Raw genomic sequence first — 22,690 nt, 5'->3', positions numbered from 1 at the left:
CCTCCGACCCTCATGGTCACTCGCACCCCACCACCCGTGTCCCAGAATCAGTGTCCCTTTTATTTCATAAGAGTCGTTCATCTTGCTTTTTTTGTATTATACTAGAAAACAAACTAGATTTCAACTGCAATGAAATCACTATGTTTGAGGATTATATGCAAAGTATTGAGGTGCTTTTTTAGTGTAAGCCTTGGCTCACTCTGAGTTAGCAGGTTGTGTTTTCAAGCTCCACACAGTTGAGCCCAAAATTTCAGCCAACATTGGAGGACTGAGAGAATGCTGCACTGTTGGGAGATGTCGTCGTCTTTTTGTGGATGAGACATTAAACCAACAAGTCCATCTGCTCTCAAACAGCATAAAAGATTCCATTGTGCTAGCTGAAAGAGAAGAGCAGGAGAGTCCTCCCCAGAGTACTGGCCACTATCCAATAAAAAAAAGATAATCTAGATCTGATCATCACCGTATTGCTGTTTGCGAGACCTTGGTGTGCGCAAATTGGCAGCTACATAAACACAAAACTTTTCACCTTTGAATTTGGGACAATTTGGCAGGCACGAAGTTCACTGAACATTGACAGCAGCCAATATCGCCTAGCAACAGCCGACAGCTTTCCGAAGAGGAAGTGACGTTGCCATCACTACGACTCATCAAGTTGACACCGGAGGTGACGTAGACCACCAAGATGGCGGCGCTGGGCATTGACGTGGAGGACGAGAGTATCCTAGCGTCGATTTTCAGGGATTCTTTCCCCGAAAACTGGAGGGAGAATCCCGATTTCACGCTGTACCTCTCCGAGCTGAGCTCGTACGGCGTGGACAAGCTGAACCGGGAGCCTGAGAGGCTTGCGGAGGAGCGGGCCCAGATCCTGCAGCAGACCCAGGAACTGGCCTTCTCCAACTACAAAACCTTCATCAAAACGGCGGAATGCACCAAGGAAATCTACCGCGACTTCGGCCTGGTGGAGAAACACGTCTCCAGCCTTCTGGGCAAGCTGCCCGGCCTGAGCGAGAAATGTAGGCAATTTATCAAGGAGACGGAAGCGACTGGGGCCAGCAGGAGGATGAACAGCCTGACCCTCAACCGGCACACCGAGATCCTGGAAATCCTGGAGATCCCGCAGCTCATGGATACCTGCGTCAGGAACGGTTACTACGAGGAGGCTCTTGAGTTGACCTCTTATGTGAAGAGGTTGGAGAAGAAATACTCTTCCATACCCGTGATACAGGTATTAGCTTCCTTGTGAATGTTTTTCTTCGGTATCAACTGTGAATCAGAATTGCTTTCATAACATGACAAAAAAGATATATATATGGAGGTGCTGAACCTGAAATAAAAGCAGAAAATGCTGGAAATATACTTTTTGTATTCATTCACTTGGTGTGAGTATTGCTGGCAAGGCCATCATTTATTGCCCATCCCTAATTGCCCTTCTGGGGGCAGTAGGAGTAACTGAGTTATTGTGACTAGCTGTAATTTAGGAGTTTTCTAATGCAACAAGGGTATTATCTAAAAGACACGTTTTTTTAAGTTTAATACCTGACAGTTATGCTATATCATCTTTTCACCTTGATTATCATTTCAAATAGAGAAATGCAAATATTGTATAGCTTTGTTGTCTAAAGCCCTGCAACATTTTAAAGTGTTAATCTCATTTCCTATGCAGGGAATAGTGAATGAAGTGCGTTCATCTGCTCAGTTGATGTTAAACCAGCTTATCCAACAGCTACGTACCAATGTCCAACTTCCAGCTTGTCTTCGGGTCATAGGCTATTTGAGAAGGATGGATGTTTTCACTGAAGCAGAACTAAGAATAAAGTTTCTTCAGGCTCGAGATGCCTGGTTGAAATCTATGCTTGGCTCCATAATGGACAATGATCCTTATTTTCACATAACTAAAACAATTGAGGCTTGCCGAGTCCACCTGTTTGACATCATCACTCAGTACCGTGCTATTTTCTCAGATGAAGATCCATTATTACTTTCCAGTGATCACACTGTGAACGAAGGTGCTATTTTCCATGGCTGGGTCGTGCAAAAGGTTTCTGAGTTTCTGCAGACCTTGGAATCAGATCTTCAGAAGGGAGTGGGCGGCCGCTTGGATTCATTGCTGGGCCAGTGTATGTATTTTGGGCTTTCTTTTAGCCGTGTAGGAGCAGATTTTCGTGGACAGCTTGCTCCGATGTTTCAAAAGGTTGCTATGAATGCTTTTGTGAAAGCTGTTCAGGATGCTGTGGAGAAGTTTCAGGAAGACATGAATCTGTACACATTAACATCTGCCCCAGTGATGTTAGGCAGCACAATCCCTGTGACTCTACCAACTAGTCAGCCGGGAACCCTGCAGCCTCCGATGGTGCTTCTGGACTTCCCTCCACTGGCGTATTTTCTAAATAACATTTTGGCAGCCTTTAATGATCTTCGTCTCTGTTGTCCCATAGCACTTGCACAGGAAGTAACCATGTGCTTGGAAGATGCACTTGTGAAGGTATTTTGACTGTTGTAACCTAAGCATAACCAAATGCTTTAAAAAAAGATTTTAAAGTGCTGATTAAGCAAGATTAGGAACACAAGATTTTGGTCTGTTTGCCAACTTAAGTCCTGCTTACAGTTTAGATTAGCTGAAATGCTAAAATGACTGGTCAGTTGATATTATAGAATATTTCCCTCACTGTAATACTTCTTCCACTACACTTGCCAGTCATAATAAAACTGCAACCTGGAACAGCTTCACAACTTCTACTGTTTTCCTGTATATTTTTTTTATAAAAGGGGGAAAATATAGCTAAACAAACGCACAAAAATCAAGGCCACTAAATTACAATTTCCATGAAAATATGGACATAATCACACAATTTGAATCTGAAAATACCGTATTCCCATAATTTGACATATCAGTACTTTTTGCCTTTCAGCATATATCAGTGGCGATGATCATATGGTACATTCTATGGATAAAAACAGCTATCTCCAACTGATATTACTGCCATAAGGATATACATGAAACATCTTGCAAACGCTGATCATATCTTGTCTTTCAGAGGCATTGTGCCAAAAATTGTTGCATCCCATTGTCTCAAAAGGAGGGAGGGAAAAAATGGGGACCTATAGGGTAGTTAACCTGACAGCAGTCATCAGGAAAATGCTGGAATCCATTATTAAGGAAGTCTTAACAATGTACTTAGGTCATAGTATGATCTGACACAGTCAACATGGTTTTACAAAAGGGAAATTGTGGTTGACAAATTTTTCAGATTTTTTGTGATCTAACTAGTTGGATAGATAAAGGGGAACCAGTAGATGTAGTATACTTATGTTCAAAGGCATTTGATAAGATACCATACAAAAGTTAAATTTGGAAGGTAAGGACTAATGGAGTTGTGGGTAATATATTAGCATGGATGGAGGATTGGTTAACAGGCAGGAAGCCAAGAATAAGGATAAATGGGGCACCTTCAAGTTGGCAGCCTTTAATAATCGGAGAGCCACGAGAATCAGTGCTGGGGCCTCAGCTAGTTACAATCTATATTCATGACTTAGACAAAGGGACGCAGGGTAATGTATCCAGGTTTGCTAATTTCCAACACATCCTCCATGAAGCAAAACGTTTCATGGAAATCCAAAGTAGGACATCTAAATTGTAAGAGGGCTAAATTCAATGGGGTGAGAGGGAATCTAGCCAGAACAAAATGGAACTAAATATTGACAGGAAAAGCTGTAATGGAATAATAGATAACCTTGAAGGAAATGATGTTTCAGGTACAGGCTAAGTACATTCCAACAAGGGTGCATGGTTATGGGACCAAAGGCACGGCTGTTGAATGATGACGGAGGTAGAGAAAAGATTGAAACAAAAAGAGGGTGTATGGTTCATGTCAGGTGAATTCTTCAAGTGGGAATCAAACCAAATAATCTGAGAGCAGAAGTGAAGAGGAATTGTGACTGGCAATGAGAGAATAGAAAGGCAGTTAACATAAAAGGGAACCTAAAAATCTCCTCCTGGCATGTAAATGGTAAGTGGGTAGTAAGAGGTTGGGTGGGGCCTAATACAGGCAAACAGGGGTGATGCATGTTTATTCACACAGGGTAAGGTTAGAATAATGAGTACTTTGTATTAGTGTTTACGAAGGAAGAGGACGCTGACAGAATATTGGTAGAAGCAGAGATTTTAGAGATAATGGATGGGTGAAATTTGATATGATGGATATAAAGGCTGGCCATGCTTGAGTGGATAAGTCACCTGGTCCTGGTGGCTTGCCTCCTGAGTTGCTAAAAGAGGTTTGGTGGACATAGGGAAGGGCTTGCCCTTCTAGATATGGAACTGGTGCCAGAGGTTTGGAGTGACAGATGTGACACCCATATTCAAGAAAGGGGTGTAAGGGCATTCCTAGTAACTACAGGCCGGTCAGTTTAACACCAGTGTTGGGTAAAATTCTAGAAACACTATAAAGGAAAAAATTGACGTACTTGGAGAGATTTAAGTTAATTGGGAAAGGCAGCATGGATTTGTGAAAGGCAGATTGGGCTGGACCAATCTAATTACCTTTTCTGATGAAGTACCAGGTTGATGAAAGGAATGCATTGAATGTTGGTTTATGAATTTTAAGAAAGCCTATGATAAAGTACGACATAAAAGGCTCCTTAACAAAATTTGAGGTTCATGAAAAAGGGACATCATTGTCAGCCTCAACGAAAAATAAATTGGCTTAAGGATGGAAAATGGCAAATTGTATTAAATGGGTGTTTTCAGACTGGAGGATGGGAGACGATGGTGTTCTCCAAGGGTCAGTACTGGGAGCACTGCTCTTTTGATGTATATAAATGACTTGCATATCAAAATGCAGAGCAAAATTTGCTGATGATTCCAAAGTTTGTGCGGCTGACAGTGAGGATGAAACCAATTGACTGCAATAGTTAGGCCAGCAGAATGTGCATACAAGTTGCAGATGGAATTTAATAGAGAAGTATGAGTTGATGCAATATTTGCATAAGAATTATACACTAAATGGCACAGTCCTAAAAAGTGTACAGGCACAAACGGACATGGGGTTCACGTGCATTGATCTTTGATGGTGGCAGGATGTATTGAGAGAGCAGTTGAACAAAGCATGTGGGATTTTGGGCTTCGTAAATAGAGGCATTGAATATAAAAGCAGGGAAGTTATGTTGAACCTTTTATAAAGCTCTGGTTGGGCCATATGTAGAATATTATGTCCAGTTCTGGTCACTACAGTTGAGGAAGGATGTGCAGGTCTTTGTGAAAGGATGCAGAGGAGATTTACCAGAATGGTTCCAGTGATGGGGCATTTTAACTACAAGGTTACGTTAGAGAAGCTGGGGTTTCTCTTGGAGCAAAGATGAGATTTAATAGTGATGAACAAGATTATGCCAGATTTTGATAAAGTAGATAAAGAAAAGCTGTTTCCATTAGCTGATGATACAAGGACGAATTTAAATTTTTGGGCATGAGATGCATGGGGAATGTGAGGAAGAACATTTTTACGCAGTTAATGGTAATGACCTGGAACCCACGGTCTTTGAGTATGGTGGAAGAGGAGATGATGAATCATTTCAAAAGAAAATTGGGTGGGCAGTTCAGGGAAATAAACTTATAGGGCTGTGGGGCTAGAGTGAGAAAATGGGCCAAATTGGATTGCTCTACAAGAGAGCTGGCATGGACGCAGTGGGCCGAATGGCCCCTTCCTGTGCCATAATGACTCACTGACCTTATGACTAGTGAGGTACTTTAAGGCCGAACAGTTCCTTAGAAGACCATCAGAAGTGATTGACGCTGGGCAGCAGCAGTAATCTTCAGAATAGTTTGTCAAAAGTTAAATTTGAGAACAGTGCTTCTAAAATCAAACTTTATTGGGGTCTGCATTAAGTTAGTGCGAGGATGAAGGAATTCCATTGCCAGACTTGTTGGTAGTTATCCTGATGCATGATCAGTGATAGCAGTGGCAGATCTGGAAAAGCCTTGAGCTTGTCTTCTTTGGAGCAAAATGTTAAATGCTGAGCAATTTGCAGAAAACTTGTTTTCTAACTCAATTTTTCTTTATAGGTTACAAAGCTAATTCTCACTTTTCATCGAGCAGAGGAAACTGCCTTCAGTGTGAAAGAACGAGAGCTGTTTGTCCAGTTCTGCATTACATTTACTGAAGACCTAGTGCCTTACCTGAACCGATGCTTACAGGTCCTTTTTCCACCTGCACAAGTAGCACAGATTCTTGGTATGCACTTGGCTGTTGCTCATGCTGCAGTCACTATTTACTTAGTTTTAATGTATTATACTTTATTTGCTATTGTTTGATGTAACTCATTGATAAAAATTATAAATTTTTTTTCATATTTCACATAATATCTTTGTGTTTTGCAGGTATTCCTCCCACTCAGCTTCACAAATATGGTTCAATTGGATGCATTAATATAAGGGCTATTCTAGAACTGCTTGATTTTCTCCTACCAAAAAAGGAAATCATAATTCCACCCAAGAATTCCAACCAGACCCTGATAACAGAAACCACCTTACATAGCCCTTTATCAGAGATAAAAACTGAGAAGCTAAGTGAACAATATACACCAGCATTGCCTTCATCTGTGCCAAGTTTTACAACGGAGGAACTGAAACCAGGCCCACTAAATGTGAATAGCCAGACATCAGAAAATGCTTCATTGCAATCTGGATTGTAGCATGTTTTTAAGTTAAAATTGTCTGTACTTGGGATTCCTATCATTTATTCCAAACCGTGGACTGAATTGCATAAATGTTTTATTTTTCCCCCTAGTTCATTAACATTGAGAAATGATATTATCCTGGGTTTAGTTGGTCCTAAAATGGATAACATATTTCAACAAAAACTGTATCTTGATATGGTCAACCAAGGTGAGATTCATGCTACTTTTTGTCCCAACATGTATTTATGTAGACTCTTGCATAATATTAACAGTTGATAAAACAGGAAATATAGTTTTTCCAAATGTCTGATGTTTTAATAACTTTATTTCAAAACATCTACAAGAATTCTAAGCTAATGTGTATATATAATTGAGAAAACAAATGATTCATTCTGTTAAGAGACGTTTTTCTGTATTGACATTTTTTTGCCATGTTTCATTAGTTTGACAGCTTTCTTAAATTGTTAGCGAACTGCTGCTAATGATATAACTACTTAATGCTAAGGCAACCACTTAACCACTGAATTCGTTATTAACAATATTTGTGTGACAGCACACAATATTCCAAGTTTACTCTAGAAATTAGAAGTCACTTGGAGAGAAACGGGCCTGACAAAAAGCAAATTGGATTTTATTTAAAAGCAAACTCTATTTTATTTAATGTCTGCTATAAATGGGAAACTAGGTTGGTATTGAATCTCAATTTCAATTTTTGAATGATGTGTTTACAGAATTTAATTGTACAATACAATCACACTATATATGTGGCAAGCTGTTATGAAATAATTTTATAAATTTAAAAGGGTTGTGGAGTTTGTGAAATGAAATTGTGCTTGTTATGTAAATAATAAACATTTATTGTAAGCAAATGTGATGTGACTTGCAAAAATATTGTTGGGATATGGGAAACTTGTTAAATTGTTAATCAATGAAAACATCCTTAGTTTTGTGAATTGTAAATAACAAATTCAAGGTGAAAAGTGCACTAAAAATTATCACTGGGGTCTTCCAACAATTCTGTCATAAGATGCTAAGCAGGTAAGGCAATGAGTTATTAATCCCTTGGGAAGAATAGGCAATGGTTTAAGTCCCATCCTTATCAATAGAGAAGTTTTGTTTAATTGTGATTTATCCTTGTACAAAACTTGTATAAAAATGGGTAATTTGTTTCATATTGTACCAATTAAAGATTAGTAAACTTCCAAGCAGTATACAAAGATATGCTTTTTAATGGGTAAATTGGAGATGAATTTACAAATGGCTAATGTTGAAATCTACTACTTGTTAGCGCTGTAATCCATTACTTGTTAATTCTTGTACCTTGTCAAAAATCATTTATATCATGAATGATAAATACTTTTTTGTACCATTTTAAGGGCTCAATGAATTTTAGAATGCCCAGTTGCACATATCAGCTGTTGTGTATGAAAGTCAAGAGGCTGCTTATGTGGTTCTGACACCGTCTTTCCTACTTACTCTTAAAAAGCAAACTTATTCATAAGAATCATAATAGTAGCAGGCCATTCAGCCAATCGAGCCTTCTCTGCCATTCAATAAGATCATGGCTGATCTGATTGTGGCCTTAACTTCACTTTCTTGCCTGTTCCCCATATTCCTTGACACCCTTTTAGGTCAAAAACCTGTCTAACTTGGCCTCAATATAAATCTTAAATGGGAGACCCCTTATTTTTAGACAGTGCCCCCATGATGGGAAACATTTTCTCAGTATCTACCCTGTTAAGCCCCTCAGAATCTTAAGTTTCAATAAGATCACCTCTCATTCTTCTGAACTCCAATGAGCATTGGCAGACAATCCCTTCATCCCAGAAACCAGCCTAGTGAACCTTCTCTGATAAAAGCAAAATACTGCAGATGCTGGAAATCTGAAACAAAAACAAAGTGCTGGAAAAACTCAACAGGTCTAACAGCATCTGTGGAGAGAAAACAGTTAATGTTTCGAGTCTGTATGACTGTTTCAGAAGAGTCTGAAGAAGAGTCATACAAATTCAAACCTTCTCAGCTGCTCCAATGCAACTATATCCTTCCTTAAGTTGGGAGACCAAAACTGTACACAGTTCCCCAGGTGCTGTCTCACCAATGTCCTGTACAGTTGTATTGAGATCTCCCTACTTTAATACTCCAACTTCCTTGCAATAAAGGCCAACATTTCATTTGTCTTCCTAAGTACTTGCTGTACTTGCGTGTTAACCTTTTGTGATCCATGTACAGGGATACCCAGATCCCTCTGTACTGTAGCACTCTGTAGTCTCCATTTAAATAATATTCTGCTTTTCTATTCTTCCTACCACAACCTCACGTTTTCCCACATAGTCCATCTATCAAATTTTTACCCACTCACTTAACCTATCTGTATCCCTTTTCTTTCCTACATAAGTTTGTGTCCGCAGCAAATTTGGCTACAATACAGTCTGTCCCTTCAAGTCATTAGTATAGATTGTAAATATTTGAGGCTCTAGCACTGGTCCCAGTGACACTCCACTAGTTAGAGTGCAAACATGAAAATGAGCCATTTATCCTGACTTTGTTTACTGTTAGTTAACCAATCCTCTATTCATACTAATATATTATCCCCAACACCATGAGCTCTTGTGCAGTAAATTTTATGTAGCACTTTATTGAATGCCTTTTGGAAATGCAAATACACTACTCATACTCTCATTATCCCTATTTTAAAATGAGATGGTTTAATGGAGCTCAAAATAGGAATGTACGCAATAGAGAACACTGTTTACTGTAGAATTGAGCCATAATAAACCAAGGCTCCTAGTTCGAAACGTGGTTTGTATTCAAGCATTATTAGGAACTAGGAAGGGAGTGGGCATCATTTAAGATTCAGATTCCTAATCACTATTGCTACCTGCAGTATTAGGTGAGGATAGGATTAAGCTCAAATGTAATGCCCTCTACTTAACTGAGCAAAATAATGACAGGCTGCTGGCACCTATGTAAATCAACCCCAGCAAGAGGACCACCTAGAATGTTATGGGAATTTACATAATTATGGCTCAGATTTTGCTTTTGATGATTGTTCATCTGTATTCCTAGATCCATTTGCTCTTCTACAACAATTTATTTTCTCAATTATAGGAAAAATAGAAACATGACACACCTAAGCGTATCATCTAGTTTATTTGTTCAGTTCATTTACCATAACTGTCAAGCTGCAAGTTTTCTAATGTACACTTGTATTCATTATACCACCCCAGTCCCCACCCAGGTTTGGCATCGTCTGCAACTGTAACATTGACTTACTTATTCCCAGGTCCTAATCATTAATGTAAACGATGAATTGCCATGATCCCAGCACTGATTCCTGAGAACATTGCTTTCTATCTTCCTACAATCTGAACAAGCTACCCTTTACCCTTACTCTCCTCTTTCTATTCTTAGTCAAATTTCCATCCATTCAGCCAAATGTCACCTGATTCCACATATCCCAAAGGTTACTTTGTCATGAGGCTACTGTGTGATACTTATTGAGGGCCTCTTGAAAATCCAAGTAAATGACTACATTATCCAGGTCTACTCATACCTCATCAAAGAATTCCAGCAGATTAATTAAGCATGACTTAGCTTTTCAGAGTCCATGCAGTGAATTAAAGGCACTCTATCTAAATGCACGCATTTGCAACAAGATTGATGATTTGAAAACATAAATTGAGGTAAATGGGTATGATTAGTTGCCATTACAGTGGCTACAGAATGACTAAGATTGGGAACTGAATAGTCAAGGATATTTGTCATTTGAGAATGATAGGCGAAAAGGAGGTGGGGTAGCACTCTTAATAAGGGATGAGATCAGTACATTAGTAAGAGAGATTGTTAGATCGCAGGATCAAGATGTAGAATCAGTTTGGGTGGAGCTAATAAACAGTAGGGGGAAGCAATCAATGGTGGGAGTTGCTTATAGGCCATCAAACAGTAGTGGTAACATTGGGCATGGTATAAAACAGGAAATTAGAGAAGCATGTAACATGGGTAATACAGTCATAATGACTTCAATTTACTTATAGACTGTATAAGTAAACCTAATCAACACATGCTATGGAGGATGACTTCCTGGAGTGTATATGAGATGGGGTTCTGGAGTAGTACATTGAAGAACCAACTATTTTAGATTCTATTTTAGATGAGTCTTCGTCTCATCCGACACCTCAACAAGAAACTTTTTCTCTTTCTTTCAAGTGCTAAGGAACGCAAGCTCCAACAACTCATCGGCTCCAACAACTCATCGATGCCAACACCCATCTAGGATCCTCCACCCCTGCCTGTCCCTCCGTCCCCACCCCATCTCCCAATCCCAGCCCCAGCCATGTATTCACTATACCCCCTGACCTTCCCCTCTCCGATGCTGAATGTTCAGTGCTCAGCAAAGGACTTAGTTTCATACCCCTATGCCCTCACCTTAATGAATTTCGGGCTCGGCACGATGCTGAACTCTTCTTCCGCCGTCTTCGTCTCTGGGCTCACTTCTTTGGGCAGGAGTCCTCTCCCCGTTCAACGGATCCTTTCACCCACCTCCAATATTCTCCCTCCACCTGGACCCCTCCCTCTGGATTCTTACCTTCTCTTGATCTTTTCATTGAGAACTATCGGCGCGACATTAGTCGTCTCAATTTCTCTGCTCTTCTCACCCATTCTAATCTCTCTCTCACTGAACTTACTGCACTCCATTCTCTCAGGTCCAACCCTGACATCGTCATCAAACCCGCTGACAAGGGTGGTGCTGTTGTTGTCTGGCGCACTGACCTCTACCTCGCAGAGGCTGAGCATCAACTCAAAGACACTTCCTCCTACCTCTCCCTGGACCATGACCCCACCACTGAACATCAAGCCATTGTTTCCAGGACTGTCACTGACCTCATCTCCTCTGGGGATCTTCCTCCCACAGTTTCCAACCTGATAGTTGCCCACCCTCGGACGGCCCACTTCTACCTCCTACCCAAAACCCACAAACAGAACTGTCCCGGTAGACCGATCGTGTCAGCTTGCTCCTGCCCCACAGAACTCATTTCTCGTTATCTTGACTCCCTTCTCTCTCCCCTTGTCCAGTCCCTCCCCACCTACATCCGTGATTCCTCTGACACCTTACGTCACATCAACAATTTCCAGTTCCCTGGCCCCAACCGCTTCCTCTTCACCATGGACGTCCAATCCCTCTACACCTCCATCCCCCACCAGGATGGTCTGAGGGCCCTTAGCTTCTTCCTCGAACAGAGGCCCAAACAATCCCCATCCACCACTACTCTCCTCCGTCTGGCTGAACCTGTTCTGACACTGAACAATTTCTCCTTCAACTCCTCTCACTTCCTCCAAATAAAAGGTGTGGCTATGGGTACCCGCATGGGCCCCAGCTATGCCTGTCTCTTTATGGGGTATGTGGAACATTCCTTGTTCCAGTCCTACTCCGGCCCCCTTCCACAACTCTTTCTCCGGTACATCAATGATTACTTCGGTGCTGCTTCATGCTCTCGTCGGGACTTGGAAAAATTTATTAATTTGCTTCCAATCTCCACCCCTCCATCATTTTCACGTGGTCCATCTCTGTCACTTCCCTTCCCTTCCTTGACCTCGCTGTCTCAATCTCTGGTGATAGACTGTCCACCAATATCCATTACAAGCCTACCGACTCCCACAGCTACCTTGACTACAGCTCCTCACACCCCGCTTCCTGTAAGGACTCCATCCCATTCTCTCAGTTCCTTCGCCTCCGTCGCATCTGTTCCGATGATGCTACCTTCAAAAACAGTTCCTCTGACATGTCCTCCTTCTTCCTTACCTGAGGTTTTCCACCCACGGTCATTGACAGGGCCCTCAACCGTGTCCAGCCCATCTCCTGCATATCCGCCCTCACGCTTTCTCCTCCCTCCCAGAAACATGATAGGGTCCCCCTTGTCCTCATTTATCACCCCACCAGCCTCCGCATTCAAAGGATCATCCTCCGCCATTTCCGCCAACTCCAGCATGATGCCACTACCAAACACATCTTCCCTTCACCCCCACTGTTGGCATTCCATAGGGATCTTTCCCTCCAGGACACCCTGGTCCATTCCTCCATCACCCCCTACTCCCCAACCCCCACCTATGGCACCACCCCATGCCCACACAAAAGATGGAACACCTGTCCCTTCACTTCCTCTCTCCTCACTGTCCAAGGACCCAAACACTCCTTTCAAGTGAAGCAACATTTCACTTGCATTTCCCCTAACTTAGTGTACTGCATTCGTTGCTCCCAATGCGGTCTCCTCTATAGTGGAGAGACCAAATGTAAACTGGGTGACCGTTTTGCAGAATACCTGCGGTCTGTTCGCAAGAATGACCCAAACCTCCCTGTCGCTTGCCATTTCAAAACTCCACCCTGCTCTCTTGCCCACATGTCTGTCCTTGGCTTGCTGCATTGTTCCAGTGAAGCCCAATGCAAACTGGAGGAACAACACCTCATCTTCCGACTAGGCACTTTACAGCATTCTGGACTGAATATTGAATTCAACAACTTTAGGTCTTGACATCCCTCCTCCATCCCAACCCCATTTCTGTTTCATAAAAACAAAAAAACTGCGGATGCTGGAAATGCAAAACAAAAACAAAAACAGAATTACCTGGAAAAACTCAGCAGGTCTGGCAGCATCAGTGGAGAAGAAAAGAGTTGACGTTCCGAGTCCTCATGACCCTTCGACAGAACTTGAGTTCTGTCCCTTTCTGTTTCTTCCCCTTTCCTTTTGTTTTTTTCAAATAAATTACATAGATTTTTCTTTTTCCCACCTATTTCCCCTATTTTTAAATATTTTTAAATCTTTTATGCTCCCCCCACCCCTGCTAGAGCTATACCTTGAGTGCCCTAACATCCATTCTTAATTAGCACATTCATTTAGATAATATCACCAACTTCGACACCTATGTGTTCTTTTGTTCTGCTGTCTGTGACATCTTTTGATGATCTGCTTCTATCACTGCTTTTGCCTACAACCACACCACCCCCCTCCACTTCTTTCTCCCCCCACCAACCAACTCCCCCCCCCCCCCCAACCACTTTAAACCAGCTTATATTTCACCCCTTCCTGGGATTCACCTAGTTCTGTCGAAGGGTCATGAGGACTCAAAACGTCAACTTTTTTCTTCTCCGTCGATGCTGCCAGACCTGCTGAGTTTTTCCAGCTAATTCTGTTTTTATTTTAGATTTAGTATTATGTGATGAGTAAGGGATAAATAACCTTGCTGTAAAGTAGCCTTTGGGTAATAGTGACCATAATATGATAGAATTTCACATTAAGTTTGAATGTGATACAGTTCATTCTGAAACTTGGGTCTTAAATCTAAACAAGGAAAACTATGAAGGTATGAGGGACAAGTTAACTATGGTGGATTGGGAAAATACATTAAAAGACTAGATGGTAGACCAGCAATGCTAGTATTTAAAGAAGTACTACATGGTCTAACACATTCATCTAAGACACAAACATCCAATGGGAAAGGTGAATCAACTGTGGCTAACAAAAGAAGTTAAAGATTGCATTAGATCAAAGGAATTGGCTTATAAGAATGCCAGAAAAAGCCTGAGGATTGAAAGCAATTTAAACAGAGCAAAGGATGACCAAGAAACTGATAAAGAAATGGAAAAGAGAATATGAATGCAAGCTACTGAGAAACATAAAGGTGGGCTGTAAAAGATTCTTTAGGTATGTGGAAAGGAAAAGCTTATCTAGGACAAATGTGGGCCCATTACAGTTGGAGGCAGGAGAATTTATAGTAGAGAACAGGGAAATGGCAGAGGAACTTAACAATTGCTTTGTGTCTGTTCACAAAAGATTCAGAAAATCTCCCAGAAATACTAGGCAGCCAAGGGACTTGGGAAACTGAGGTACAAGAAACTAATATTAACAAAGAACTTGAAAAGTTAACTGGATTGAAGGTTTATAAATCCCAGAATGCCAAAGGAGGTGGCTATGTTTCAAAATTCTAAATTCTGGAAAGATTCCTGTGGACTGGAAAGTAACTTATGTAACCCTGCTATTCAAGAAGGGAGAGGAAGAATGGAAAACTACAGTCCTATTAATTTGACATCAGTAGTAGGGAAAATATTAGAATCTATTATAAAGGATATGATAACTGGACATTTAGAAAAGAATGGTAAAATTGGACAGAGTCAACATGGATTTATGAAAAAGGAATTATGTTTGACAAACCAGTTGGGAGTTTTTTTGAGGATGTTGCTTGTAGCATAAAGAAAAAACAGCGAATGTGATGTATTTGGATTTTCAAAACGCTTTTGATAAGGTCCCACCCGGGAGGTTAATAAATATAATTACAGGGCATGGGATTGGGGGAAATATACTAATGTGGATTGAGAATTGGTTAACAGACAGAAAGCAGAGAGTAGGGATAAATGGATCATGCTCAGGATGGCGGGCTGTTGCTAATGGAGTTCTGCAAGGATCAATGCTAGGGTCACAGGTGTTCACAGTCCATAACTAGGTGGGACTTTAAGTTGTGAGGAGGATGCAAGAAGGTTTCAAGCGGACTTGGACAGGCTAAGTGGATTGGCAAGAACATGGCAGTTGGAGTATAATGTGAATAAGTGTGAAGTTATCCACTTTGGTAGAAAAAAAAACAGAGACAGGATATTTCTTAAATGGTTAGATGTTAAGCGTTGGTGTCCAAAGGGACCTAGGTGTTCTTGTTCATGAGTCACTAAAAGCTAACGTGCAGGTGCAACAATCAATAAGGAAGATAAATCATATTGTTAGGAACAATGTATAATTTTTAAGTTGAATATATATATTTGAGGTTTTACAACCACTGAAGTTAAAGAAATGGGTTAAAAAAGGGTTAGAAATTTAGTGATTTTGGGGTAAAAAAAACAGTAGAAAAAACTGGCTTGTTGCCCAATGACACTTGTCACAGAAACACAAAGACAGGGAAGAGCTCAGTGTGTGTCAGAGGGTGAAGATGGATTTTTCAACTCTGAGAAGAGAAAAGCACAAGGCTAGTGGGACAGTGAATTGAATAGTCAGTTATAGGGCTCAGTAACATGATCAGTTTAGTGGCATTGCTACTGAAAGAGTCAGTTTAAAGTGCGGAACTTCAATGCCCATCACCGAGAATGGCTCGATAGCATCACTACTGACTGAGCTGGCTGAGCCCTAAATGACATAGCTGCTAGACTAGGTCTGGGGTAGGTGGTGAGGGAACCAACAAAAGGGAAAAACATACTTGATGTTATCCTCACCAACCTGCCAGCCGCAGATGCATCTGTCCATGACAGTATCGGTAGGGGTGACAACTACACAGTCATTGTGGAGACAAAGACCCACCTTCACATTGAGGATACCCTCCATCGTGTTGTGTGGCACTACCGCCATGCTAAATGGGATAGATTTCGAACAGATCTAGCAACTCAAGACTGGGCATCCATGAGATGCTGTGGGCCATCATCAGAGCATAATTGTACTCGAACACAACCTGTAACTTCGTGACCCGGCATATCCTCCACTCTACCATTACCAACAAGCCAAGGGATCAACCCTGGTTCAATGAAGAGTGCAGGAGGGCATGTCAGGAGCAGCACCAGGCATACCTAAAAGTGAGGTGTCAACCTAATGAAGCTATAAAATAAGACTACTTGCGTGCCAAACAGCATAAGCAACAATGATAGAGCTAAGCAATTCCACAACCAATGGATCAGATCTAAGCTCTGCAGTCCTGCCACATCCAGTCGTGAATGGTGGTGGACATTAAACAGCTCACTGAAGGAGGAGGCTCCACAAATATCACCATCCTCAATGACAGGAGAGCCCAGTACATCAGTGCAAAAGGTAAGGCTGAAGCATTTGCAACAATCTTCAGCCAGAAGTGCCAAATGGAGACTCCAGAAGTCCACAGCATTATACTGGGGTGTCTTCAGCCAATTCAATTCACTTCAGGTGATATCAAGAAACGGCTGAAGGCACTGGGTACTGCAAAGACTATGGGCCCTGACAATATTCCGGCAATAGTACTGAAGACTTGTACTCCAGAACTTGCCGCACCCCTAGCCAAGCTGTTCCAGTACAGCTACAACTACAACAGCTACAGGCATCTACCTGGCTATGAGGAAAATTGCCCAAGTACGTCCTGTACATAAAAAGCAGGACAAATCCAACCCGGCCAATTACTGCCCCATCAATCTACTCTCGATCATCAGTAAAGTAATGGAAGGGGTCATCAACAGTACTATCAGGCGGCACTTGCTTAGCAATAACCTGCTCACTGACGCCCAGTTTGGGTTCTGCCAGGGCCACTCAGCTCCTGACCTCATTACAGCCTTGGTTCAAACATGGGCAAAAGACCTGAACTCCCAGGGTCAAGTGGGAGTGACTGCCCTTGACATCAAGGCAGCATTTGACCGAGTGCAGCATCAAAGAGCCCTAGCAAAACTGGAGTCAATGGGAATCGGGGGAAAACTCTCTGCTGGTTGGAGCCAAAGCTAGCACAAAGGAAGTTGGTTGTGGTTGTTGGAGGTCAGTCATTTCAGCTCCAGGACATCACTGCGGGAGTTCCTCAGGGTAGTGTTCTAGACCCAACCATCTTCAGCTGCTTCATCAATGACCTTCCTTCCATCATAAGGTCAGAAGTGGGGATGTTCCCTGATGATTGCACAATGTTCAGCACCATTCGCGACTCCTCAGATACTGAAGCAGTCCATGTCCAAAAGCAGAAAGACCTGGACAATATCCAGGCTTGGGCTGACAAGTGGCAAGTAACATTCACGCCACACAAGTGTCAGGCAATTACCATCTCCAACAAGAGAGAATCCAACCATCGCCCCTTAATGTCCAATGACATTACCATCACTGAATCCCCCACTATCAACATCCTGGGGGCTACCATTGACCATAAACTAAACTGGACTATCCATATAAATACTGTGGCTACAAGAACAGTTCCGAGACTAGGAATCGTGCGACGAATAACTCACCTTCTGACTCCCCAAAGCCTGTCCAGCATCTACAAGGCACACACCAGGAATGTGATCGAATACTCTCCACTTGCCTGGATGAGTGTAGCTCCTACAACACTGAAGAAGCTGGACACCATTCAGGAAAAAGCAATCTGTTTGATTGGCACCACAACCACAAACATTCATTCCCTCTACCACCGATGCACAGTAGCAGCAGTATGTACCATCTACAAGATGCACTGCAGGAATTCACCAAGGCTTCTTGGACAGTACCTTCCAAACCCACGACCACTACCACCTAGAAGGACAAGTGCAGCAGATAGATGGGAACACCATCACCTGGAAGTTCCCCTCCAAGTCATTCACCCTCCTGACTTGGAAATATATCGTCTTTCCTTCACTGTGGCTGGGTCAAAATCCTGGAACTTCCTTTCTAACAGCACTGTGGGTGTACCTACACCACATGGACTGCAGTGGTTCAAGGAGGCAGTTCACCGCCAGCTTCTCATGGGCAACTAGGGATGGGCAATAAATGCTGGCCCAGCCAGCGAAGCCCACAACCAGTGAATGAATTAAAAAAAACTTTCCTCCGCAGTTTCTAAAAGAAAAGTTAGGATCTATCAAGCCAGATTTCACTCTGGGATCTGACTTATCCAGTAACAACATCAGCTGGTATTGTAACAATATGTTGGCCTTCATAGCAAAGGGATTTGAGTACAGAAAATGTCTTGGTGCAATTGTATAAAGCCTTGATGAGACCACACTGTATTATGTACAGTTTTGGTCTCCTTACCTAAGGATGGATATACTTGTTATAGAGGGAATGCAACAGACGTTCACCAGACTAATCCCTGAGATTTCAGCATTGTCTTATGAGGAAAGACTGAAGAAACTGGGCCTGATTTTTTTTTTTTTCGTTCATGGGATGTGGGAGTTGCTGGCTGGGCCAGCATTTATTGCCCATCCCCAATTGCCTTGGAGAAGGTAGTGGTGAGCTGTTTTCTTAAACTGCTGCAATCCGTGTGGTGTAGATACCACAGTGCTGTTTGGGAAGGAGTTCCAGGATTTTGACCCAGCGATAGTGAAGGAATGGTGATATATTTCCAAGTCAGGCTTGGAGGGGAACTTCCAGGTGCTGGTGTTCCCACATGTCTGCTCTATGTGTCTGTATTTTCTGGAGTTTCGAAGAACAAGAGGTAATCTCATTGAAACTTACAAAATTCTCACAGATGTAATAGGATGTTTCCCCTGGCTGGTGAACAAAGAACAAAGAAAAGTACAGCACAGGAACAGGCCCTTTAGCCCACCAAGCCTGCGCTGATCATATTGCCCGTCAACTAAAACATTTTGCACTTCTGGGGTCCGTATCCCTCTATTCCCATCCTATTCATGTATTTGTCAAGCTGCCTCTTAAACACCACTATCATACCTTCCACCACCTCCTCTAGCAGCGAATTCCAGACACTCACTACCCTCTGCGTAAAAAACTTGCCCCGCACATCTTCTTTATAGTTTTCTCCTCTCACCTTAAATCTATGTCCCCTAGTAATTGACTCTTCCACCCTGGGAAAAAGCTTCTGACTGTCTACTCTGTCCATGCCACTCATAATTTTGTAAACTTCTATCAAGTCACCCCTCAACCTCCATTGCTCTAGTGAGAACAATCCGAGTTTCTCCAACCTCTCCTCATAGCTAACAACCTCCAGACCAGGCAGCATCCTGGTAAACCTCCTCTGCACCCTCTTCAACGCCTCCATATCCTTCTGGTAATGTGATGACCAGAATTGCACGCAATATTCCAAGTGTGGCCTAACCAAGGTTCTATACAGCTGCAGCATAACTTCCCAGCTTTTATACTCAATAACCCTGCCAATGAAGGCAAGCATGCCATATGCCTTCCTGACTACCTTATCCACCTGTTGCCACTTTCAGTGAGCTGTGGACCTGTACACCCAGATCCCTCTGCCCGTCAATGCACTTAAGGGTTCTGCCATTTACTGTATAATTCCTGCCTGTATTAGACCTTCCAAAATGCATTACCTCACATTTGTCCGGATTAAACTCCATCTGCCATTTCTCCGCCCAAGTATCCAACCGATCTATATCCCGTTGTATCCTTTGACAATCCTCTTCACTATCTGAAACTCCTCCAACCTTAGTGTCGTCTGAAAACTTACTGATTAGCCCAGTTACATTTTCCTCCAAATCATTTATGTATACCACAAACAGCAAAGGTCCCAGCACTGATCCCTGCGGAACTCCACTAGTCACAACTCTCCATTCAGAAAAGCACCCTTCCACTGCTGGCCTATGTCTTCTATGACAAAGCCAATTCTGTATCCATCTTGCCAGCTCACCTCTGATCCCGTGTGACTCTACCTTCTGTACCAGTCTGCCATGAGGGACCTTGTCAAAGGCCTTACTGAAATCCATGTATATAACATCCACTGCCCTTCCGTCGTCGATCATCTTTGTCACTTCCTAGAAAAACTCGATCAAGTTGGTGAGACACGATCTCCCCTTCACAAAACCATGCTGCCTCTCACTAATACACCCATTTGCTTCCAAATGGTAGTAAATCCTGTCACAATCTTCTCCAATAATTTCCCTACCACTGATGTAAGGCTCACCAGCCTGTAATTTCCTGGATTATCCCTGCTACCTTTCTTAAATAATGGAACAACATTCTCTAGTCCTTTGGGACCTCACCTGTAGCCAGTGAGGATACAAAGATTTCTGTCAAGGCCCCAGCAATCTCCTCCCTTAGTACCTGGGGTAGATCACATCTGGCCCTGGGGACTTATCCACCTTAATATTCTTCAAGACACTAACACCTCTTTTTTGATCTCAACATGATCCAGGCTATCTACAAACTCTTCCCTAGACAAATCAACCGCTAAGTCCTTCTCTTTGGTGAATACAGATGAGAAGTATTCATTTAGTATCGCTCCCCTTTCTTCTGCCTCCACACACAGATTCTCACCTCTGTCCCTGAGTGGGCCTACTCTTTCCCTGGCTACCCTCTTGCTTTTTACATATGTATAAAAGGCCTTGGGATTTTCCTTAATCCTGGTTGCCTGGTGAGTCTAGAACCAGGGAATAGAATCTCAGAATAAGGGGTAGGCCATTCAAGACTGTGATGAGGAGGAATTTCTTCAGAGGGTGGTGACTCTTTGGAATTCTCCACCCTCTAAGGGCTGTGGAAGCTCAATCATCGATAAGACTTCTGGAGACTAATGACATCAAGGGACATGGAGATAGTACGGGAAAGAGGCATTGAGGTAGATGATTAGCCATGATTGAATTGAATGGTGGAGCTGGCTTGACAGGCTGAACGGCCTACTCCTGTTCGGAAGCTTTTTTTTAAATTACATTTTCTGTCTCTAGCTCTTAGCATTTTTAGTACAGATTCCAGTATCCTTCCTACTAATGGCATTGACTGGTTTATAGATCCCACATTTTGTTTTATTGCCTTTTTTGTGTATAGGAATAGTCCTCTGACAGTATTCTCTCTTCTAAGGGACATATTTAATAGTGCTTTATTGTGCATTTGATGATACGTACCGGTACTACTTAAAATATTAAATGCTTCTAGACATACTTATCCCCAAATGTTTTAAAAGTGGTAAGAAACAGAGAGGCCTGAGGATCTCATACATAAATCTTAAAATGTGGTAGGTAAGTAATAAAGTTATTAAAAGCATATGGGATGCTTGGTTTTAGAAATAGAGGCGCTTCCAAATCTTTATAAATCTCTATCTAGGTTTAACAAGAGTATTTTGTCCAATTTTGGGCATCACATCGTATTTGGAAAGGGTGCAGAGATTTCTCACACCAATGAGGGATTTCAGATGAATGGAGAGTCTACAGAAGCTGGGATTGTTCTCTAGAGAAATCTAAGAGAGATTTAATAGAGGCGTTTAAGATTGAGGTATTCATAGAGCAAATAAGGAGAAACTGTTTCATTGGCAGGTGATTCAGTAATCAGATTTAAGATTAATTAGGAAAAAATAAGGGTGATGATTTCCTTTTAAACATAGTGAATTGATGTGATCTGGAATGCAGTGCCTGAAAAGGTGATGGGAGTAGATTCACTATCAAAAGGGAATTTGATATATATATACACTTGAAAAGGAAAAACATTTCATGGCTACAGAAAAAGAACAAATGAGGTGGACTAATTCAATAGCTTTCAAAGAGCCAGCATAGGAACAATGGGCCAAATGATCTTCTGTGCTGCAGGTTGCTATGATTCTACACAATGATAAATTGGAAAAGGAAGGTTGCTGAATCTGTGGTAGAATGAGCTACTTCCTTGGAAATTGAGACTGGCTCCAGTTCCCTTCCCACAACAGAAATGGTAGTCCTAGTGGATTAGCAGTTCTCATTTTTAAAAGACAAGGAAGTAGATCTATCTTGTATATTTCATTTCAGTCGAACTGATTTCTGGGAGGTTTTGTGATGCAATGATACCATCCCTAACTCTGGGCCAGAAACTCCAGGTTCAAGTCTCACTTCAGGACTTGATGCCCACAGAAGGTGTATTCATAATGTGGCCAACCAGGTTGATCAGCCTGTAAATCCTTCCAATATGCCTGATAACAGGCGGTAGAAAGGAGAGTTTCCTGGTCAGCCATACTGCAGAAGGCAACACCAAGCCAAAGCAGTTCTTTGCCAAGCATGATCATGGACCAATCCAATGGAAGTCCACGGCTGCCAACATCATCTTAGAGCATGGTACCTGGAGGAGGAGAACTAATTTTTTCATTATCAAATTGCAAAAAATCAAAATTCTTTAAAGATGAACACAAAGAAACCAAGGGGAGAAAATAGCCTTGCTTGAATACTGTACATATGTTTTCAAGATAAAATGGAACTAAAAATGTTACCAGCTTCAGTTTAGCAATTCATACAGATTATTCAAATATCTGCATGTCAACCTTAAACACCCGTCTCCCACCCTTGAGGTGCAGCAAATCTGTGTACAAATACTGTGCCACCTGAGGTAAACAGCTTTCAACACCACAATATGACTGTAAATGAAATCAACACAATAATTATTAA

General features: G+C 42.0%; 1 protein-coding gene across 1 annotated transcript; it reads left to right on the top strand.

The window, feature by feature from the left end:
- Positions 1–655: 655 nt before the first annotated feature.
- Positions 656–8,040, top strand: cog8 (component of oligomeric golgi complex 8). Its single transcript, XM_041192601.1, has 4 exons — positions 656–1,225; positions 1,664–2,482; positions 6,056–6,224; positions 6,371–8,040. Exons 1-4 carry the CDS (start codon positions 683–685, stop codon positions 6,682–6,684), a joined length of 1,845 nt encoding a protein of 614 aa, XP_041048535.1. The 5' UTR covers positions 656–682; the 3' UTR covers positions 6,685–8,040.
- Positions 8,041–22,690: the final 14,650 nt, after the last annotated feature.

Source organism: Carcharodon carcharias, chromosome 7 (genome assembly GCF_017639515.1).
Source record: "Carcharodon carcharias isolate sCarCar2 chromosome 7, sCarCar2.pri, whole genome shotgun sequence".
NCBI lineage: Eukaryota > Metazoa > Chordata > Chondrichthyes > Lamniformes > Lamnidae > Carcharodon > Carcharodon carcharias.
The sequence above is the reverse complement of the archived record's forward strand: the minus strand, read 5'-3'. Positions and strand labels throughout refer to the sequence as shown.

Excerpts from the sequence above, each read along its gene's own strand:
- cog8 (XM_041192601.1), top strand. The coding sequence starts at position 683 with ATGGCGGCGCTGGGCATTGACGTGGAGGACGAGAGTATCCTAGCGTCG. Across the intron at positions 1,226-1,663 it reads CTTCCATACCCGTGATACAG|GGAATAGTGAATGAAGTGCG; the intron begins GTATTAGCTTCC and ends TTTCCTATGCAG. Across the intron at positions 6,225-6,370 it reads ACAAGTAGCACAGATTCTTG|GTATTCCTCCCACTCAGCTT; the intron begins GTATGCACTTGG and ends TGTGTTTTGCAG.